Below are 22,522 nucleotides of genomic sequence, written 5' to 3'. Positions count from 1 at the left end.
TTCGGCTCGAAAGTTCAGAATGATGGAATCGATTTTTAATCGGAATCTCGTTACGATTTTACGGGGAAGAAAATGCGTAATAACCTAACAAAAGAATCTTCCGCGTTGATCGGTCGAAAAAATTTTTTACAATTGTACCCATTCGAAAAAACAGTTGTGACGAAACCGCGTTAGATGGCGTAACGGAATGAAATAATGAGGAAAACCGAAAACTAATGGATTTAATAATCACGATAAGCAATGCGATCATTTTTATGGCGAGTCCGGCCAAATATTTCGTAAACGACAAACTATAGGAAACGTGTGGATGACTGTTTAAGAGAGAAAATAAATAACGAAAAGGATGATCAAAACACGAGTTTGGCCGAGCGCCAGTGCACTGTTTGTTTGGATCGAGTCCCAAGAATCCCCCGATTATCCGTTTCGTGCGCACTTGCCGCGACTTTCTCACTCTCTCCTTCTTTCTCCTCGGCATAAAAAGCATCGAGACCCGGTGAAAATTCGACAGTTTGATATTTTGCCCATTCCGAAGCCGGTTTTTGCGACGCAGAAAATCTTAGATCGTAGATTTTTTCGTCAATTTTTCCTCGTCGAACAACTCGTAACGAGCTCGGCGCTTCGTTCAGTTTCTTTTGACATTTTCGGAGAAGATCAAAAAACACGATGAGCCCACGATCCCGGTACAATATTCCAAAAAAAATATTACAAAACTTCCAGAAAACGACGAAACCGAACGAACGAATCGGCATCTCGATTATTTATTGCTCGACTTTTCCGATCGATTTTTCCAAATTTTTCTTAAAACTCGTCCCTTCGCGCTTAACACCGTTTTTCTCCTTCCACCGAACCACCAACCCGTAATAATGAGAAAAAAACCTTTTCAAGTGAAATGTTGTACAACAAGAGCATGGAGGAATCTTTGGAAGAAGTTTCGGGCGAACAACAATGCTATTCCATAACGCTGGGTGTGGGGCCTCTGTGGTGGTCCTGATGCGCCCCATGCCGCATTGTCTGTATCCGCAGTCAACGCAGAGAGCCGCGGCGTGGGGATTAAGCAGAGTCAGCTCTCTGTGAGCTCACACATTGTACAGGTAAATTTTTATTTTCCATTTTATTCACTTTAGTTCATTATCGATGTTCCTTCTTAACGTCCACGAGCCACTCTCCCACTAATAATGTTCGTATTGTTTCGAGACTCTTCGAAGAGCCAAAAAATCCCAAACGGTGACCCATTCCAGTACTAACCTCTTTCGAATTTTCCCAACTTGAAAAATTGCTAGAGTCACGCTCTGGACTCGTTTTTTTTTTTGGATTTTGACTTATTTTCACGTTTTTCGTACTTTTATCTAAAAACTTCGAATTCTTATTGATTTTTCTGAATAATTTTTTAATTTGAGGAATTCGTTAGTGATTGTCGATCGTTGCTTTAGTGGAAAAGTTGGAAACGATAAATTTCATTGAGATTTTGATAAATTGATGAAACTCGTGGATTATGAATCTCGTAGAATCAGTGAATGATGAATCAGCTTCATTGGATCAATGGATGATCATAATTTTTTTTCTATTTTTGTGAAGGTTATTAAAAAAATGAAATGTTTTTGTTACGATTGCAGGAGGATGAATTAATAAAAGCCGTAAGAAGCAACGAGTCTCTACGTTTACTTTTTACGTTGCACTTGACCGAGAGCACTTCGGTTGAGTGGGAAACACTAATATGGCGTGGTACACTTTACATTCGAGTACCGAGTTGTCTTTTGCCGGAGGGTTCCAAGGAGGGATTTGTTTCCCTTCTGGAATACGCCGAGGAGACGCTCCAATGTAACAACATCGTCGTTTGTCTCCGAAAAGATCGTACTGACCGAGGTGAGTTTTTTGAATGGAAGGGAGGGATTTGACGGAGGAATTGGTTTTTGTAATTTTTGTGAGAAAATGAAAAATTTGACGTTTTTTTGTTGACGCTTCTTTCAGCTATGCTCGTTCGTACTTTCATGTTTCTGGGATTCTCGATTCTGCCACCGAATCACGCACTCGTTCCACCGGGTTGTGATTCTGGCAACCTTTACATGCTCTACGCCGTTGAGTAATTCCTCAATCTCGAACGTCGTTGTCCTCTCGATTTGATATAAAAACAGGTATTTGCGATTTTTCATCACGACTTCCAATTGATTTTGATTTTTTGTGTATTTTTTAATGTAAAATAGAATTCCGTCGATAATTCTGAATAAAGTTTCGTTACGTTTTGCAGTTATTCCATCACACACCGGCCACACAAAACAGAAGGAAAGGAAAACCGTGCTTAAACTTCAATGAATTTTCATTTAGCTGCACGCGCCTTAAGCTGCAGTTTTCAAAGTCGATTATTTTGTGAAAACTGCCAAGCAGCAATTTCTTTTCATTTACTTTGCAATTTGTTCTGAAACAAGGAGATAAAAGCCGCCATTTTTTGGTGGCAGCTAATCAAACTCAAAAATCGGGAGGCAACAACGTTGACGCGTGACGAAGAACGAATAGTCGAAAAAAGTAGGGCTCGTTACTTTAAAATGCTTCAAGAAAAACAAAAAAAAATCATACGGTTAACGATTAATTCTCTTGTACGAAGTGTCACACTCTTCTTAATCGCATAAGCCAAGCTTCTATTCCACAAACACTTAAGAAAAGATCTCCCTCGTGATATTTCTGGCTCGATAATCGTCGAGGAAAATAGTCAATATCTTTCTCGCCAATTATCGATCTACGAAACATTTTTTATCGACGTTTCTCCGAGCTTGGATCGTGGCAGATTGGGAAAGCCAAAAAAAAGTATAAAAAAAACGTTCCAATTTCTATTAACAAAAACATTACTCCTAAGTTTCAATTTAGTATTATTTTTTAGTACTTTTATCTCTTCGTTATTAATACGATCATTTGCAAATTCGATTCTGGACGGGGAATAACGATCGAAATGTCGTTTTTCCTTTTTTCCAACTTTCCAGATTCCCGTTTTATTGCAAATTCAATATATTCATGTATTATATTGTACGTTGTTCGTTTCTCTAGACTAAATAACGATAAAAAAACGGCGAATTCCCAATCGTTCAAAGCCCGTAGCAACGTCGATAATGAAATCGTGACTCAGTGTTGATTGCGTGCGAAACAGTGAAAAAAAATGGAAAAAATGTAAAAAAAAATGAAAAAATTATAAAAAAACAAAAAAAATGCAGTAGGTCACTAATTATGAGAAACACACATTACCTACGTAGATTAAATTAGTTTTAAGTGAAAATCCGAGTGTTTCGGTGTATCAGTTAATAATGGACGATATAAAAAAAAAAAGAAAAGAAAAAACAAATCAAGATTCCACATTTTTTTCTGTCTTTATTATAGTTTCGTTGGGGAAAAAGGCAAAATAAACATAAATAAATTCCTTCACGTTTTTGACCGGTTTATCGGAGATACAAACACAACAAAATGAATCCTTAATCGATAAAAGGATAAATAATGATAAATCAGGAGACCAAAACACCGAGCACCGATAATCTTGTATGCTACATTTATTATTTCGTAAATATATAAAGAAAGTAATTGCTAAATAAAAATTTTTTTGAATCATTTCCACACGGGAATTCCGACGCTCGCTCGCTTGCTCTCTGGCCCGGAAGGAAAGATTTCGAGAGTTCAAACATCTCTAAACCATGATTTTTTTATGCCGTACGGTCGAGACAAATTTACCGCTGCACGCAAGCACTTTGTTGCTTTTAGCCTTTCCAGAATCGAGGAAAGAATCCGAATTGAATTTTTGCACCTTTTTTCCTATCAAAGTCTTTCGTACCCTTGTTTTAACTCGCTTTAACCCGGGATTTTAACGTACTTTCTGTTATGTACTCTTCGGCACGAGCCCGAGACTGTCCAGCATCCCCGATTGCTGCTCCTCGCTCGGATAGGCTGATCCTCGTTCGCACTTGATCAAATGGTTCGCTGAAAGAGGCCAAAATTCCCGTTCTTCTGTCAACATTCTTTTCTCATCCTCCGGAAAATTCTCCCCGTTATACGTACCCAACGAATTGCCATCGTCCGTCGAAAACTTGCCGCAGGAACAACTCATTCTCTTCTCAAGCGGAATATTTATCAACGGCGATGGAACGACCAGGCTCGTCATCGGACGCTCGTTGTGAATTTGACGCTGATGCTCCTTGAATGCTCGCCAACAACATGTCACGTAACGACACTGCTGACAACGTTGCTCTCCCCTGAAAATTCGAAAATTTCACATTTTTCTAGAATGACGAACTTTATTTTCATTATTTGAATTATTCACGCGAAAAACCGAATAAAAATAAAAGAAACTTCAGTAGAAATTTGGAAAAATTTAATTCAGAGAAATGTGGAAAACCGTTTCTGGAGATATTTGAAATTGATTATTGAAAAATTACGGATAATGATCGGGTTCGTTGATATCCTCTTCGCATTCCTGACAGCTGAGATTTTCGTTGGCAACGGTAATAGAAATGGGCCCGTCGTTCCATTTGGTGAACTTCTCGTCCTCGAGGAATTCCGGCGGCGGGCTTTCGATATCGTTGCGTTTAGTGTTGACGAGTCTGTGTCTCGATATCATGATGCCTGTGCTGACTTTCGAGCAGGGCGTTACTCCTGAAGCAGGAAAAAATCATCGAGTTTAGAGTAGGGAAAAAATGCTCGGAGACAAAATTTCCGATAGAATAAAAAAAGTTTACTTGGTCCGGTCACAGTTTGATGGAGCTCTTCGAGATGATTCTTCAGAGAGCTTCTTTGATTGAACCATAAACAGCATCTCGAGCATTTGTTTCCTCGGCCTTGTTCCCTCCTGACAATGTGTCGTTGCATGTGCAACAGATACGCGTGGACGTTCGAAGAGTTTGCTCGTCCATCGACTATGAATTGGATGACCTTTGGACGAGATTTTTTTTAGTTTCGTCGAATTAAATGATTTTTTCATTGAGAAATATGTTTCCACACATTTTTTGATTTTCATCCAACTGCAGAATTCTCACCTTCAGACAGTATGGACACTGGAGACCTTCGCCTTTTTCGTGCACTTTGTAAAAGTGATCGATCACATCCTTGTGGCTGGAGGTTCGGTAGTTGCAGCTTTCGCAACGATAAGGCATTTCGGAAGGACAGTGCATTGTGCCCAAATGATTGACCAACAAAGCTCCGTCGTTTCCTAAAAAATCGTTCAATAATAATTGTTATAAGTAACTGAACAAAACGTTCGATTAATTAATCACGAGATGAAACGCTCAAATATTTTATGGGATTGATCAATGAACAGAGTTCGATTGAGCTCACCGAAGAATTTTTGCTCGCAAATTGCACAAACGACCATAGCATCACCGTCGCTCTGTCCGAATTTCGTGTGCGTTTCGGAAACGTGAGTAACCATTTGATGTTTAGAGGAGAAGGCGGCGCAGCAGTATTGGCAAACTGGAGATTCCTGCTGGTCGGGAACCCGAGCTGGCACATGACTTATCATGTGGGCCATTACTTCGGTGTTGCATCTCATCATCGCAGGGCAGAGGAAACACTGGAAATAGAAAATGTTTAATTTAATGTTTTATAACCTCGTCTAGTTCCTTAATTTCAATATTTCTTAGCATTTGATCCCACAAAATCTCTCGAAACAAGAAAGTCATTGAAAAAAGAAAAATCTTTCACCTTGAAGGCGCAGCAAGTTTTGGTTTCTTTGCTCAGCAAGCTTTTGTCGCTTTCCATAGTCGCGTAATAAAATTTCTCGAGGTGAATTTGTCCCTCGAATTTGAGGGTTTCGGGAATATTGTTGGAACGTTTGATATCCGGCTCGGGGCTGGGCGCTGAATTCGTGGGTCTCTTTTTTCCGCGTCTCGGTCCAGGTTTAAATTGCGATCCGATGGGGCTCGTGACCGACCGTCTGGAGTTCTCGATCGTCGTTTGAATTCCACGGGGCCCTTGCTGGCTCAAAACCTGGGGGATCGGTGTACCGACTGACGTTGTTATTATTGCTCCTGTACTCGTTCGGGGGGAATACGACCAATCCTTGAACGGATTCGCCGATATTTTTGCCAAACGATCGAGCAAACAGTCAGCTGTTACAAAAATTAAGCCCTTTATTAACCAAAATTCAAATTTCATCAACGAAAGACTTCGATCGTGAAAAATTCAAATTTAGTAATTCTATTGATGAAATATTCAAATTAAAAAATCAATTTAGAGAAAATTTAATTGAGATAAATTCATTAAAATAATTTTCAACTTTTTTTTCGATGATCGGATTTCCAAATGAGTGTAGAAACTTACGAGAATCGATTCTAGTTTGTTCAGCAATGTGAAGAATAATATTATCAAAAGCACGTGTGGCGGTGGCACCGAACATTTCTCGCCACACGAGTTCGTCCAAAAATTGTTGTATCATTTGTCTGCTTAACAAACTGAGCGTGTTTTGGAACATGCGGGGAACGATTTTTCGCAGGTATTCCATCATGTGATAGTTGCTCTTCATGTTACGGGGATTTTGATCGCTGAACGCCGATTGGACGACTTGAGTGAAGCCCATTTCTTGCAGCGTGCTTCTGTCTACCGTGTAATCCGTTATTATTTTAGAGTCCTTGTGAACCCACTCTTTTAACGGATAAAGAATGTTGTTGAAGCGACGCTTGAACGAGCGATCACCATCGTACAGTGGCTCGCACGCTCGTAACCTTATTTCTGATGTTTCGGGATTCAAAACACCTAAAACTTCGACTTTCACCTGGAAATATAAAGGAAAAAACGCATTTGTTAATAAAATGTGCGAAAAGATAATTTTGTTCGAAGGAATCAAGAATTTGATGTTTTTTTTTTAAATTAATTATCGTGAGTATTTGGCAAAATTGATGTAATCGAAATAAAAAAAATATTGAACCTGTCGTAAATTGCCATCTTGAGAGGTGGTGCCAAGGCTGATAACGCCGACTTGAATCATCGAATTTTTGCCGCCCATCATAGTGGCTTTATCGTGAACAGCAGCGGTGCAAACGCTTCTTAAATTGCTATAAAAATTTTTCACATAAACATTGGAGACTTTGACCCACGAAATAACATTTTGGACGTTAGTTTGACAAGCCCAGTGATAGATGAGTTTCAATATAACACTCGGTACGTGAGGAGATCCTTGGAAAAGAGAACCGTTGAAAACCGAAACGAAACGATCTGGACAACAACTCGAGATCCAAACGTAACCTCCCGAGTATGGAAATGTCCCCGAGGAATCGCTGTACATTCCCAGCTTTAATTTCATTTTCTGCGATCCTGTACTGTGCATCGGACAATATTGCTCTGATCGCACTAAACCGCGCTGGATCAACCACTCTGCGAACTTTGTTGCCGAGTACATCAACACACTTTTCACACGTAAATCTGTAATTTAGTGACTTTTAATTGGCGAATCAATCAATCAATTCAACTCAATTTTTTCATTATTATCGACAATCGAAAATGAGCCGAATATTTGAATTTCGACTTTCTTCGAATACCTAAATCAGAACGTTCCTTTTGTGAGACTTGGCTCGATATGTCCTTAGTACGTAAATGAGTGCGAGCAACTACCACCAACGAGGGAAAGGTGCGTCCACCGTTCAATTTGTTGAACGTTACTTCCCGACCGTCTGGCAAATTTTTCTTCGATTCCTCTATTTGATCTGCGGCTGAAAAGGACACAATGAGAAAGTGCAAGTTATTTACGATTTTTTTCATCTATCGAAGATTAAAAATCATTTGTGTTTCCAATATTTTGAGCTTACCTGCGTTTTTACTACCAACAGCAATGCCACCGGTGCTCGTTTGTTCCGATGGCCAAATGGTTGTATTGTGAACCTGAACCGGAGGCTTATTTACATTTTTAACTCTCAAAGTCCCACCACTTTGCGGAGCCGAACTGACTAAAATTTTCAAACAGTATTCGATTGAAAATCATCAAATTGTACTGTTTTATCAATCAATTTATAATTTTCCATTGACAAATTGCCCTGAGAATCGCGTTTTTTTTACCTTTGTTAGTCGCAACCACGTGCGTCGAGGTACCACCAGCGTTTTTCACTGATCGATTCCTCGATGCCTGTAAAAGATGTTCAATGTATATAAAAACAAGACAATGAATCTATGAAAATGAAGTTTTCATTGCAACTTTTACATTGTCGGGCTGATTCATCACAGAAGAAACTTGTGCCGTTGGAATTGAGGACGCGGTCGTTGTTGTTGTCACACCTGTAGCGATATTGACATAAAAGATAAATTAAATTGATCATTCCTCGGTTTTTATTAGCCAATTCACAGATCAATGACCTTGAGTTCCGGATGGAGCAACTGTTCCCAATAAAATTCTTGGGTTCATAAGAAGTTGAATATTCCCCTGACCTGAGCTGTTTTGTGCATTGTTCATAACATTCACTTTAATCGCCTGATTTTTCTGTTGATTCTGTGAAAAAAATATTTTTGGTTCGTCAACAATCTTGTACGAGATGAAAATATCAATTGAGCCATGATTTACTAACGTTGCTAACGACGTTCAGGGGAATCCCCTGTTGATGGCTCATTGGCATGAGTGTTTTCTTTGTGCCAGGACTGTAGAAAATAGAAAGAAGTAAAATTTTTTAAACACTTGATACCGAAAAACGATTGACCGTCTATTTTGGGAGTTGCAACTGATAAATTTTCTTCTTACAGTGTGTAATGATAACCGCTCACTAGTCCTGCTTGGCAAACTTTCTGAGCGCCGTGTTCCTTCACCATTTCGTCTAGTTTGGCGACAACCTATTTTGGTTTTGAGACAAAAAGTTGAGAGAACAATGAAAGAGAACAAGCCACAATGATTACAGAGAAAAATATTTAGACAACTGTCAAATTTCAAAGGAGATTATTCACACTGCGACCTTCAGAACTGTCAACAAAAATCCAGGAGACATGCTCTAGACATTGCAATTTGTGTTCAATATTAAAATCTTTGTAAAATCCCGCCGAACTTACTTTGTCATAGTTTTCCTTGATTTTCATTCTTGTCATTTGTTGCGCTTCGCTGAGGGAATCCTCAATACAGTCAAGATTGAGAGTCATGTCGACGGGCCGGGTACTCGTGACAGAGCGTGTAATCAGTCTTCCTTTTGACATCTTTGTGCTCTAATGTGTAGAAGCGAAAATCAATTTGAGGGAGAAGTAATAAACGAACGCAATGGAACAGTAAATTTGAAAATCGGAATTTGATTTTTGATCAAATCAGTTGGAAATTAAGAAGTTGTTTTTTCCGGAGCAAAAGAGGCGAATTTTCATAACCTCATTTTTCTTACCTGGTTTTGATCCTCGATAACATCAACACTGCCGAGAGTAGTTACCGTGGTGTTGTAAAAACGGTACAAAACAAACGAGGATTGTTGTTCACAGTGCGCACATATACGCGTATACACAAACGGATGAGCGAGAAAGCTGAAGAGAGCGCGAGGCGTCTAGGGCCACGAATCACTGATCGCCTCCTCCTCTATGACCTATGATGATATTCCCTCCGTTCTCGCGTTATTTCATATTTCACCCGGTAACGAACATGCTCACTCCTTTCCGGAACTGCAATCAAGCGGTTTCAGTTCAATGACTCGATTCCACTGGACCCGGCTAAGTGATGCGAATCCGGGGGATCCGGGGGAAGAAAAAAATACACGACACACGAAAGAACACAGCGGAAACCCCAGGCGGAGATTGAGAGATTTTTTTTCGAGGTTAGATTTACTCGAGAATTTTGCGTCGGGTTTAATTTTATTAACTTCCGCGAGGGAGTGCTGTCATGGACTGGCGGGGGGTGGTGGAGATTTTCCGAAAAAGAATCTATCAACCAACGTCCAAGGTTTAGTTTCAAATGTTAAACCCGGATGTCGCCACGGCAATGGGCTAGTATTGTTATTTTTTAATTTAAGGAGAAAAACTTAATAAAATTGACAACACATTTGTAAGGTCGAAAATGTATGCGACTGAAATAAAAAGAAAATGTAACAACGAATGTATAAAAATGTATAATAATGAATATTGTTAGTCGATAAAGAACTTCTTTATCGGCGAGGCAGCATGGACGCGAGATGGAGTCCAAAGCCCTTAAAAAATGATAAAAAATAAAAAATTATTTTTAGGTTTCTGGGAGTACACTGTCTCCCTCCATTTGAAAATCCTTCTGCACGTTTTGTTCCGAGGAGGTTGATATTTGAGAGAAAATATGAGTTACATGCTATTCACATTTTATCAGCGAATAAGGTGTAACTTTTATTTTTCTAAAAAAATCAAGGATGTCCGAGTATAAACTGTGCAACCATTTTGCAGTTGTCTCTCTCGCACTCACGCAAGTGATAGATCATCTTAATGACCTTAAAAGTCGTTGAACAGTTGAACAACTTCGCGCCTAATTTGGCACAACTCCGCGAACTTGTCCAAGAAAAAACGTCAAACAGAATGATTCGAAATTCCATCAAAGATTAAAAGATAATTTTTGATTTGTAGCATCCAGAATTCAAAAAAAGAAATAAAAAATACTTGGTGGAACTCTAGCCTAAAAATTAAAAAAGTTAACAAAAAAATAATACAGAAAAACATAAATAAGAACTCTCATACCATTTATATCTGCAATATATTAAATAATTATTAATTAGATACAAGTGCGACAATAATTCAAGGTCATGGTATATACAATTTTCCACATGTTTTTTTTTTCAAAATCTCTCCCCTCTTTTCCCACAATATTTTCCAAAAACCTAAATTTTCAAAGTCCCTCATTCACAATATAATTCCAAATTCTTCAAATTCCTATTTCGATTATCAGTTCACCAAAATTTTTCGAGTTTATCTCCCGTACATTTTTGAGAACACAGTCTTTGTCTAAAATTACTCTGACCAAAAAGAAAATTTACATATACATAAATGTGATGAAAACAATTAATTTTTCTCTTTTTTTCTGCACATTCGACTTTGAGTCGTTCAAAACCAATTTTCCATATTTATCATTATTCACTTTTTACAGTAATTGGCGGAAAAACATGAATTACCATTATATTTTATTTCACTTATCTTTCTCGTTTCCCCATTCTTTCAAAATCGCTCAACTTGTATCGGCGGAAACTATTTTTTAAATTAATTCATACTTTTTGGTAGAGACGAGCACAGGCGAGCATTATTATTACTTTTTCTTCCTACTGTGCGAACATCGGATAAACTGAGACTCTTACCCAAAATAATAATGATCTTAATAATATTAATAATAATAATACAATAGTATTAATAATAATAATTCAGTTTTTCAATACTACACACAACCCGTTAACAAAAAAATGTGTAACGATCATAAATTTGATTGGTCGATAAAATTTTGTGTGAATGCCCTTGTGTGTTTGCGGACCACATACTCCCTTGCTTTAATTGACGGGTGTAAAAATCATGATTCAATCAGTAAAGAAGAAAAAGAAAGAGTAAAAAACTTTTTTTGAAAAAGTGACTTTTCATCATTTGTGCATGTCAAATATCAAGAAAGTAATTAATTGATCGTTTTTTCTCGGTCGTTTGTAGTTGTTCTACTGTTGTTTCATATAGAATGAAAAAAAGGTATAAAAAATCAGTAAAAGTTTGAACAGAGCTATCTGCTCGAGTTCAGAAAACGCAGCGACGTTTCCCTAGCTTTCCTCACTTCCTTCTTCCTTTTTTCCACAGTCTCACATAGAACATAATTTATGGATTACAGTGATATTTTCGACATTCATTATTTGAGAAATGGCGACGATTCATACACGTATTTTTTTTGTATTTTTTTTCTCTCTCCTTTTTCAGTGTTTTTCTTTCCAATCAAAATGCCATTGCACATTTGAAAATGAAACGATAAATGTTTTCTTCACGACCGATTGTTCGAATTTGCGCCATTTCGCCGTCCGAGGGAAAAAAGAGCAGCGTTCTTTCATGGGAAAAGAAAACTAAAAAAGGCTTAGAGAGCTAAACATCGAGGTAAGATGAAAAATTATGTTTTTCTTCTTGTTCTTTACAATATTATCCTTAAACGTTTCTAAAATTGCAAAATCTATGGATTTACGGTAATTCGATTTCATTCCTCTCTCCCCTGCCCCTCTTGCTCTCTCTCTCCGTCTCTCTTATTCTCTCGTTTATACATTCGTACGAATTTTCCATTTAATTTTCTTCTTCAGTTTGTTTCTAGAGCGAATAGTAAACGTTTCTTTTCTTGTTTTTTTGTTTTTTTGTTTTTTTTTTTTTTCATTTCAGTGGAAGAATGAAAAGCGTTTTAGATTGTAGAGTGGGAACCACTTGCCCGTTTCTTACGTTGCCTTCGTTTCCTTAGTTTTTAGTAACTATTTGTATTTCTGCGATTGTTTTTGAGTGTGTGTTCGTGTTTTTTTTCTTTCATTTCTTTGAGTCGATGTCTCGAGCAATGGAGAGCCAAATCCGAAGTCTCCGCTCACCAAAAAATACTCATTTATATTGTGTCACCATACATAATATTATTGTTCATATTTGTATGAAAAATAATACTATTTATGCATATTTAAATATATAGCGAGCTCGTAATAGATCGTTTGAACGTACAATTAAGTTTCCGATTCATCATTTTTCTCTTACCCTCCGTCCGATCGGAAGAGATTGCGCTGGACAAAATTATGATCTACGTTAAATATCTCCCTCCACGTGCGAACAGTGCGAGATTTTTTATATTTTTAATCGAAATTTTGAAATTTTCGAAATATTTTCGCGAGACTAGAAACAAATATTCGTTTTTAAAATTCTCTTTATCTCTCCCTCTCACTTTCCTTCTCGTCGTTACTTTTCATTTTCTTCATGATTATTTCCTTTCTCTCTGAACATCGAGATTCACGCACGCACACGCACATGCACACGTACACACAAAATTCGATACAAAAGTGTAGTTTTTCGATATTCGAAAATTCTTTGCCCCCCATCAACTTCCGTTCCAATGTCTACTATCTTCGTAGGAAGCGAAAGTTTCCCGGATTTCAATAGATTTTTCTATAGCCTTTTGCGCTCGGTTAAACATCAGAGTTGCCTTTTGCTCTTTTCGTATTCTCCGGAGAAGAAAAGTATGAAAAACTAATACGCGCGCTCTATTTATTCGTCGGGAATCTGTAGTGATTTTTTTGTGCGTATATATTCGATCATAAATCAATAAATAAATGAATAGTTTTTTTTTTTATAAATATTAATGTTATCAAGCATATATTTATATCATTGTTAAATAATAAATATATACATCAATATTTATTTATTTATTCATTCGTTTATGCAAATAAAAAATTGAATAAATAAAATGAAAATATAAATATGCTTATATTTATCCATTTATGCTTTCTTCACTTATTATCTATTCATTTATTTATTCATTTATCTATATATGCACACAAAAAATATATATAATATATATAAATTTCTAATTCAACGAAAATTTGGAGTAAACCTAATCGGAGTCCTCTTCGACGGTCGGTGGCAACATGGCAAGATGCTGCGTGTTCAGGATACCTCGCGAGAGAGCGTATTCGGCCAGCGCTCGATGGCAAAATACATACTGATCCGGCATTTGAATACTGTGTGCACGCTGCGCCCTTATTCGCTCGACTGTCCCGCGAATATCAACGGTGCCCGTGTCCTCCAATCGGGATATGCAAATGTCCAGCGTGCAAAATGTTCCTGCAGCGAAATTTTCAAGGTTTTATTTCAACGGAACATGAAAATTGTCAATATTTTCTTCTTTTTCTGGTTCGTTAGCCTCAGTTTTTGAGAAATTTCAGAAACTTTCGCTCGAATCAACGTTATTTGCCAAGGCAAATAACCTCCCTTCATTCGATTTTTTTTACTTTTTTTTTTATCGCTTCTTCTATTGTTCTTTAAAATTCGATTCGGTGGAATAGATTTTTCGACTTTTTTTACCTGTTCTTCCGATACCGGCGCTACAGTGGACCACTATTGGCGGACCACGAGGATGTCCGGCCCACGTGTCACCGCGATTCGCCAATAATTTGTTTTGTTGTTGCCTGACTAGAGACAGGAACTGTAATAATGCCTTGGCCGATTGGGGGACACCGTAATCCGGCCAGGCTGTGTACAACATGTGACAAACTTCTCTAGTCTCTTCAGTCTGGAATAAAAAGGAAAAATGAAAACTTTTTTTTCGTTTTTTTTTGTCATATTTTCATCTTGGAAGATTTTCGTGTCCTTTCCATCAAACTTCTTACTTCCGATGTTATATTTTCTGAGTATTTTACCTTCTTATTCGTGAGGAGTAACATGGATATCGTATAATCTGGATTCGTTTCGACCTCGAGAGTCGTCACGGTGAAATTACCAGCCGAAACTTCGTCCCTAGGCTCGGGGCCCCAATATTGGGCACATTTTGTTCGACCACGTTCCACAACTCTGAAATGAACGATCGATTTATTGATGATTGATAAAAGAGTGATTATTATTTGGTATTTGAAATTGTGTTACAGCAGAAATTGATGATAAACAGACGAATTATTAAATGAATGAATTTTTTTTTCGTTGATAAAAAATAATGAATTTTCTCTGCTTTTGGCTCACCTCGTGGTCATAACGACAACGAGAGTCTGTTGTTCCCATATCATTCGCCAAAAATCACCGCAAGTTTTTGGCAACGGTCCTTGCGTACTGATAAAAGCGTTTTTTTGCTTATAACCATCGACGAAATTCGCGTTTATGTAATCGGAGGTTGCGTCACCGTCGATCTGCGACAAGCACACTCGCGTGTGATCGTAACAGAGAACGTCCGTGTAACGATTCTTCGATTGGTTCGGTCGGAGTCTGAAAAACGAAGATATTTTCAATGCTACGAGTATGAAAAAATGCATTTTTCACGAATGATTTACAGCCTCATGATTCTACTGACATGAATTAGACAGGAAAGTAGCCAATTTTTTTTTACAGAAATTGCAAAATTCACAAAAATATCAACTTTTTCGTATTAGTATCCGATAAACTTTGATCGAATATGAGAAATGATTTTTTTTATCGTGTTTTTCAAATATTTTCACTGCCTTCGATACAACTTTCTTTGCTCCAAAGGAAATTGAGAATAATCGAAAACGAAGGTGAAGCCCGATGAAAAAAACTGTTGAAAATGTGCTTCTTTCGTCGGCAACGTACTTGGCATTGTTGAATGAACCGTCGGGCGGTCGTTGTTTGATTTCAACGTAATCGGCGACAAGACCAGCCCGGCCTCGGGAGTGAATGGCCTCGATAAGTTGTTCCATCGTGACAGCCTGCAGGCCGACGTCTCCGTGGAGGCTGTCATCGTCACTGAAGCCGGAGCTGGCAGAGGAGGGTGGCTGTACGGGCGAGGGTGCTTCATCGCTTCCGATCCACGTGTCACCGTTCGTTATCTCGATGTCGCCGATATTGACAACCCCATTTTTTCCTTTGTGCTTCTCGTTGACAGGACTCGTCGGATTACTCGCCGGTGTTTCCACCGGGTTTTCGCTTATTGTTTGGCTCTTCGATGTGGGCGATAGAGGACTACCCACTCTTGGGGTAACCTGTTGTTGCAATTGAAAGAAAAAACTTTATTTTGACAGTTTTTGTAAAATTTTGACAGTCGAGACTTTTCTGGTGTTTAACTCATTCTTTCGGAAGACTCTTGAGTTTGCTGATTTTTTATTAACTGTTTCAGTCGATCGAGGTTTGCACGAAGTGAAATCACGTTTTCGTTGTCGTTTTGACAGGTGCTAACGTCGAACAACGATTCTGAGGTTCGGTCTTAGGAAGCTCAATTATTTGCTTACTGATTTTGTCCTTTTTCGGTCTACTGGGCTTTGTCGAAGCTCTTGACAGCTGTCAGCTGTCAATAACGGAATTCAAAGACTATTTTACCTCGCAGAGTTCACCTCCACTACGATTCGTCATGGACTTGAGACAGTGGAGCAGCCACGCTTCATGTCGCACCTCCAAGGTGCCACCTAAACGTCGTGGTAACGATTCCCTGGGTATGTGAAGCGTCAACTGTGGTATGGACACCGTGAACACTCTGTCGCGTAATTTTTCACGGACGAAAAGTCGCAATATTTTGAAGGGGGCCTTGAACCAAAGCGGGGCCGTTACTATCAGTACTTTTTTTAATTTTGCTGGATAGCCACCCTGAAAATAGAAAAAGATAAACATTAAGACAAAATTGTCATTTTCATCTCGAGTCAGAAGTGTTAGTTTTTCAAATTCCCATTCCTTTTTTTCGTTTTCATTTTTATCCTCTTTAGCAAGAGGAACAAAATTGAATTTGGGTAAGAAATACGAATTTGAAGTGTGCAACGTTGGAGTTCAATGAAATGAACGAAAAAAAGATTAATAATTAATTATTTTTTTATTTTACGAATTACTGATGTGGCTTAAAAAATAACGAATTGGAAATTCGACAGGGAAGAAAAGTGGAGATTTACTGCAATTATTTGAGAGTTTTTTTAGATCATTTCGTTGGACTCCAACGTTGGAAACTTCAGCGTCATTAAAAAATTTGATTTGTTCCACAAGTTCAAAAATAACTGAATAAATGTTGGCATCCAATGGGCAGTGGACGAAGAGATAATTGAGTTTGTGATTAAAAATTTGGACTAATTGAATCATGCAATGGAAGAGGATCTCAATTCGAAAATTGCTCGGTGCATCAATGTAGTTGCTCGAAGAGAAAGAAAGCAGACAAGAGAAGCAAGAACAAAGCGAAAACTAATTATGGCTGATTGACATTTGGGGGTTAGCCGCCCCTGTCCGATTTCCGGACCCCTCCGAGTGTCTTTCGACCCTTTCCCCGTGGAGGGGAGGGGCTGGAGGAGAGAGGGAGCCTCGGGAAATGGTAAAATCAAAATTCTTTATCGACGCTGAAAAACTGGGAGCTCGGAAAATCGGAGAGGCGAATTAATGCCTCGACAAATTGTCGCAACGTCACTTCTCCTGGAGGGGGCGAAAAAGGGGGAAGAAAAAAGCCATCCTGCGCCGCCTCACGGTCGGATGGCGGAAATACCGCAGCAACGATGCAATCGCCGCAACGAGCGAGGAGCATCGGAAAAAAACGTCAAAAATTCAGAAGTTGATTGAAAGACCCCAAAAAGAGGGGGGAAAAGAGGGAAATTTTTTGTGAATTTAGAGGGATAAAAAAAAACCCTTGTGAAAAGTGAAAAAAAAATTTGCACTAAAGGGCCGCGAAAAAAGTTGATGGATCAGATAAAAATGGTAAGAAAATAAAAGTCCTCATCGTCCTCGGTGTTTTTAGAAATTTCAGTCGTTTAGCGGTGTTTCCTCGACGTACGTACTTTTTGTACGAAGACGGCGGCACGAGACTCTCAAAGTTCAATCGATAAGGCTCGATTAGCGTGAGCCCTTGTAAGTGGTCGAGGGAGGGAAAAACAGCTGGGACGCGAAAAACAAGAGCAGCACGAGAGGATTCATCCCTCGAGTTTGCTCGAGTACAGAAGCGCCGTCCAGTTCGAGAGAAAAGTAACGAAAAAAATCGACTCTCGAAAGACACTCGAGAAAAAACTGGAAAACTGTAAAATCGAGCTTTTCGACTCCGAAATAAAAAGCGGAAATTCCTAACGGAGCTACCTTCGTTATTCCTCAGGGCTTCGCAACACTTTTAGCTTGAAAGTATAAAAAAAGGAAAAGAAATAAATTCGGCGCTGAGGGCAACGTGCCGCAAAGGGCCGCGAACGATTACTGAACTCGGGCTCTCCCCTCCTGACGTTTCTGACCTCTCCTTTGCGCATGTTCCCTCCACTCTCCCCTTTCAACCCCTACAGCTACGCAACACGGGGGATTTCAACCCCTCCGAAGCACCCCTCGTCTCACACCACCCCCTGCAACCCTCTCTGCCGGCCAAGCGAGTGTTTGTGCTGCTATCTGTGGGCAGGGGTGCAAACAAATTTTACGTGTCGGAGCAAAAGTCGTTATTATTATATGTCGTTATTATTATTCTTTATTTATTTAGCAACGTTTGCTCATAAATTTTGAGTTTAGCATGAAATTCAACTCGGAAGCTCGAGTCTTCTTCTCGTGGGATATAAAAAGTAAAAAATGATTGTTCCTCGTGGAGAAATACAGTTTTTTATGGGATCGTTCGAGAGAATAGTTCAGAGTTCGAGCGGAGGAAGACCGAGAAGGTGAATTAAGGCTGCGTGGGAGGAGGGGAACGAGGATTTTTTACTCCCATTATGAATTTGTGGTTCGAACAGTTTTTATTATTTTTTCTCTTTGCTGTTTCTAATGTCGATGCTCCGGAGAGGGCGAGGAGTGGGAGAATAACGAGAATTATTGTTTTTACCTTCAGCAGCGTGAGAATTTTTTGCGACAGATCGTAATCGAAGTTCTGATATTTACTGTCGGACATGTCATAGATAAAGACCAATCCGTGCTTCTGGGTCTCGACACTCTCCAGTGCTGCGTCCAATTGATACACGACACCCTGTTTGGAGAAATTTGAATAAAATTATTTCGTTCGAGATGGATATTTTGCTTCGTTTCTGCTACTCTTTTTAGTCGAACGAACCTGCAGAGTCGTTTGGTGCGTTGTGTTTTGCGGCAGATGCAAATGTGCGGTGAATATCGCGATCGCTGCGCCCGTCGCGTCCCTCGATGGCTAAATTTAAAGGCGGATTCGTTTCTTTTCGTTAATTTTCATTTGTCAATTGAACGTGGCCGACGGGAACGTAAAAGCTCGGAATTTCAATTTCAACACCAACAAGAACGAGCAAAAAAAAGTTTTCCCATCGAACCAACCTACGACGAACAGTATTAACTTGTTTGCTTTTTGATAAAAATAGAGCTCACCAAAACGGTGAATTTTCCGGTTCGCAGCTCGCTGAGAAGTGGCTCTTGGCTCGGATAAAGTAGCGCCAAACCCTCCCGCCTCCTCGTCGCTTCGTGCTGCTCGTAAAGGGCCAAAGCCCTTGAAACCTCGAATTTTCTTGCTGTTAGAAACTTAACGGCGGTGCTCCAAGACACCGGACCCGCTCTTCTTCCGGCTCGACACTTGTTAACCGCTTCTATAAATTCTTTAGTAGCCTGCAATCGTGGAAAGAGAGAAAAATAATTAAAAAGTTCCCTTTAATCGGTCCAGCTCATTTTATCATTGAAAAATTTAAAAAAACCGAAGCATATTTTTGCAAAACTGCTCGTTTTTTCGAAATCTTTGATAAATTCACTTGCAGAATTTACGGTCGCTCTAAATATATGTACATAGATATAGATGAGTGTGCTAACATCGGAGTGAAGTACACAGAATGACACACGCAAAAGCAATCAGTTGGCTGCGGGCTTTAAATAGTTTAAACGCCGGTAATCCGGTCCAGCCTCTCGTGTCTATAAAATACACGTGTACAGGGTGTCCGAGAAGTCGAACCTCGAGCGGAGGGACTGAAAAAGCTTGATGAGTTCTAAAATCAACGGTTTTTAGCGATTTTGGAAAATTACTAGTTTTCTATCGATCATTATCGCCGGAATTATGAGTCTCGGAGAAAAACGACTAAGGACTTTTCGATCGAGGATTTCGAGGGCTGTCGAGCCTGGGGATTTTCAGCTGTGACTTTTCGGACACCCGGTATACTCGAATTTCGCGTTATTTTGTACCGAGAATATCTCGAAAACGGTCAACCGTAGAGGAAAACGACTAAGGACTTTTCGATCGAGGATTTCGAGGGCTGTCGAGCCTGGGGATTTTCAGCTGTGACTTTTCGGACACCCGGTATATCGAATTTCGCGTTATTTTGTACCGAGAATATCTCGAAAACGGTCAACCGTAGAGGAAAACGACTAAGGACTTTTCGATCGAGGATTTCGAGGGCTGTCGAGCTCGGGGATTTTCAGCTGTGACTTTTCGGACACCCGGTATACTCGAATTTCGCGTTATTTTGTACCGAGAATATCTCGAAAACGGTGAATCGCAGAGAAAAACGGCTAAGGACTTTTCGATCGAGGATTTCGAGGGCTTTCGAGCTTGGGGATTTTCAGCTGTGACTTTTTGGACACCCCTTACAAGAAATTCTGCAATCACGTTTATGTGGAGCAGTGGAGCACTAATTTCGAAAAACATGCATTTTTCTTCCTGCATAAATTTGACATTATTTCTTACTGATATTTCAAGAAATGCCGACAGTTTCAGTGGTCATCAAATAAATGACTAGCCAATCAATGAATTTTACGTACACTCGTTCAGCGCTTTATTATTCTAGCAAAAATATAACCCCAAATATATATCTGTAGCTGGGTAAGAAGCGGCGCTGTGGCCAGCAACAGACTGAGCTGTCAGCTGTCACGAAGCGGAGGATCGCGCATGGCCCGCGTCACGTGTGACGTATAGGTATGCGTGCCGGAGCGGTAGACAAAGTGGGAAAAATGTGGGGACAAAAGTATATCCGTAATATTGTTGTTCCGTCGAGTCGTATATACGAAATGTTGATGGTAACGCGAACGCCTTTATTCGCGACCAAGTTTCGACTCGAGAGGGACAAGTTTGTGAAAAATTCTTGAAAATTCAATTGAAACAATGGAATAGTTATCGAAAAGCAAAATAAGAAATGGTTCGACATTCTTGAGGGCTTCAAACTTCTCAATCCTTCGCGTCAAGATTCTCTCGAGGTTTATGGGCCTGTATGTGTGTACATAGGAGCGAGTCTATTATACTGACATTACTTCCGGTCTCTCTCTCTCTCTCTCTCTCTCTCTCTCTCTCTCTTCCCACCCAACATTATATTTCCGGTACCCCACCCCTTTTAGGAATAGACAGCATAAATGCGGGATTCCGGTGACGCCGCGCACACACGACAAAGTGACGAAAAAACGAAGAAGATGAAGCACAAGATGAGAATGAAAAAAAGACGGAATTTCAATTCACGATGTGTCGTGATTTATACCCACGCGCATTTTCTCTCCTCCTCGTGGTTTCTTTCAGTTTGCTTTTTTATTATTATTATAAGAACCATCAGACCCACGCACGATCGATCGTCATTTTTTAATGTAACTCTTATTCAATCGTATTTCATAGTAAATTGTCCAACCGATGATTCTATGTTAATTCAATTATTTTTTATTGTTCCTGAGAATATGAATGAATTCATACTTTTATTTATGATCGAAGGGGATCAATTTCGTGGAATTTATCTTGTGTTTGATTCAGCGAATTTTCTCCTTATTTCGATACTCATTCGATTTTTCAATAATCATAATAAATTTGTCGAATTTTTCGTTTATTGTTGATGAAAAAATTTACAAGGGTATCAGTGAGTCATTTTTTCGCCCTAGAAATCGTTTAATAATTGACAATAAATTGTTGGGACAATTGAATAGAAAGCTGTCAAAATCACGTAGGTTAAATTTAACATGAAAGAAATCCTGAATGATCACTGAAAAAATTATTTTCGCTAAATCGCTATTCTAACGAATATAAATAAAAATTAATATAGCCAATTAAAATTCAAAGTGATGATCCGGCGAGTTCTGGGAACAAAAATTGCGTCAAATGAGTGACGCAAAGAGGATAAACTGATCGAACGCGAAATTAGGATGGCGGAAATGAGTAAATGAATGGAAAAGGGAAATACGTAGAAAAAAAAAGTATAAACAAAAGGTTACGAATGAAAATATCCAAGTTTGAGCAGACATAGAAAAGTGGTGACGGGTTAACAAAATCAATAAGATTGAGGTTAAATAAAGATTTCATTGTCAATTTCACGCACTGTACGTATGTGTGTGTTTGTAGTGTACGAAAAATTCTATATACATCGAATCCGGCAGGAGCAACATTTGCAACACTAATAAAAAGATAAAAAAAAAACAAGATGCGAAAAGTGAAAAACAAAAGATTAAGGAAGAGATAAGAAAATCTGTAACCTGCATATTTGATAATAGCGTTGACAGGTGGTCGAGGAAAACAAAAGATTAAGAAAAATCCACTTACTTGTTCTTGTTCGACGGTTAACGCGGCAGCCATCTTGGATCAACACACGAAAACACGCCGAAACTATAAATATAGCTGGGTCTCTCTCGCTCTCCTTGTTTTCCAAAGCACAAGTTATTTGTTGTTTATTTTATTACGATAAAAACTTGACGTTTATCATGACAGATTGGTCGTCAAAAGTGTCAAGAGTACGATTGACACACGCATGCAAACGCAAACACAAGCACACACATGAAGAAGCGTCAGTTCGCCAAAAAAATCAAAAAGGAGCAAGAGCTCGATTTATTTGGCTAATAAATTTCGTACGTAATGCGTGAGTAGAAAAAAAATTGAGTATCATGTCTCGATGAAACGACAACCACGCTGTGTGTTCCCTCATACGTGACAGACAACACACTTGTTCGAGTTCTTCGATTAGTTTTGTCCCTGAACTACACACCAAAAAAATCCCGACAAGACGAGCCGTCCTATGACCTTTCTTGAAATTTCGTGGTGGCGTCATCTTGCGATTATTAGAGAAATCGTTGCCGACAGAGCTGAAAGGTTTTCATACGAAAAGTTATGAAA

The 22,522-nt window shown here is 39.0% G+C and overlaps 3 protein-coding genes across 3 annotated transcripts; 1 reads left to right on the top strand and 2 right to left on the bottom strand.

Annotated features, from left to right (window-relative positions):
• Positions 1-959: 959 nt before the first annotated feature.
• Positions 960-2,285, top strand: Oda (Ornithine decarboxylase antizyme; the record flags this gene model as incomplete). Its single annotated transcript, XM_043432696.1, has 4 exons — positions 960-1,091; positions 1,614-1,863; positions 1,969-2,132; positions 2,246-2,285. Coding segments are annotated over 3 exons (498 nt in total), but the record flags the coding sequence as incomplete, so codon positions are not given.
• A 1,227-nt stretch (positions 2,286-3,512) lies between these two features.
• row (relative of woc) lies at positions 3,513-9,782 on the bottom strand. Its single transcript, XM_043432680.1, has 18 exons — positions 9,309-9,782; positions 8,992-9,141; positions 8,690-8,778; positions 8,520-8,589; positions 8,311-8,443; positions 8,159-8,232; positions 8,017-8,083; positions 7,770-7,907; positions 7,503-7,673; positions 6,893-7,386; positions 6,289-6,739; positions 5,671-6,077; positions 5,305-5,539; positions 5,007-5,179; positions 4,710-4,902; positions 4,410-4,626; positions 4,033-4,226; positions 3,513-3,954 (listed from the first exon to the last, which is right to left on the bottom strand). Exons 2-18 carry the CDS (start codon positions 9,130-9,132, stop codon positions 3,854-3,856), a joined length of 3,348 nt encoding a protein of 1,115 aa, XP_043288615.1. The 5' UTR covers positions 9,133-9,141; positions 9,309-9,782; the 3' UTR covers positions 3,513-3,853.
• Positions 9,783-10,608: 826 nt separating this feature from the next.
• Ptpmeg2 (Protein tyrosine phosphatase Meg2) lies at positions 10,609-22,386 on the bottom strand. The gene is made up of 10 exons (XM_043432683.1): positions 21,956-22,386; positions 18,832-19,065; positions 18,551-18,640; positions 18,326-18,466; positions 15,892-16,155; positions 15,169-15,557; positions 14,587-14,826; positions 14,271-14,421; positions 13,936-14,143; positions 10,609-13,695 (listed from the first exon to the last, which is right to left on the bottom strand). Exons 1-10 carry the CDS (start codon positions 21,986-21,988, stop codon positions 13,466-13,468), a joined length of 1,980 nt encoding a protein of 659 aa, XP_043288618.1. The 5' UTR covers positions 21,989-22,386; the 3' UTR covers positions 10,609-13,465.
• Positions 22,387-22,522: the final 136 nt, after the last annotated feature.

The sequence above is a fragment of the Venturia canescens genome, chromosome 11, assembly GCF_019457755.1.
Source record: "Venturia canescens isolate UGA chromosome 11, ASM1945775v1, whole genome shotgun sequence".
Lineage (NCBI taxonomy): Eukaryota > Metazoa > Arthropoda > Insecta > Hymenoptera > Ichneumonidae > Venturia > Venturia canescens.
Note: the sequence above shows the minus strand (reverse complement) of the source record. Positions and strands in the feature narration are given on the sequence as shown.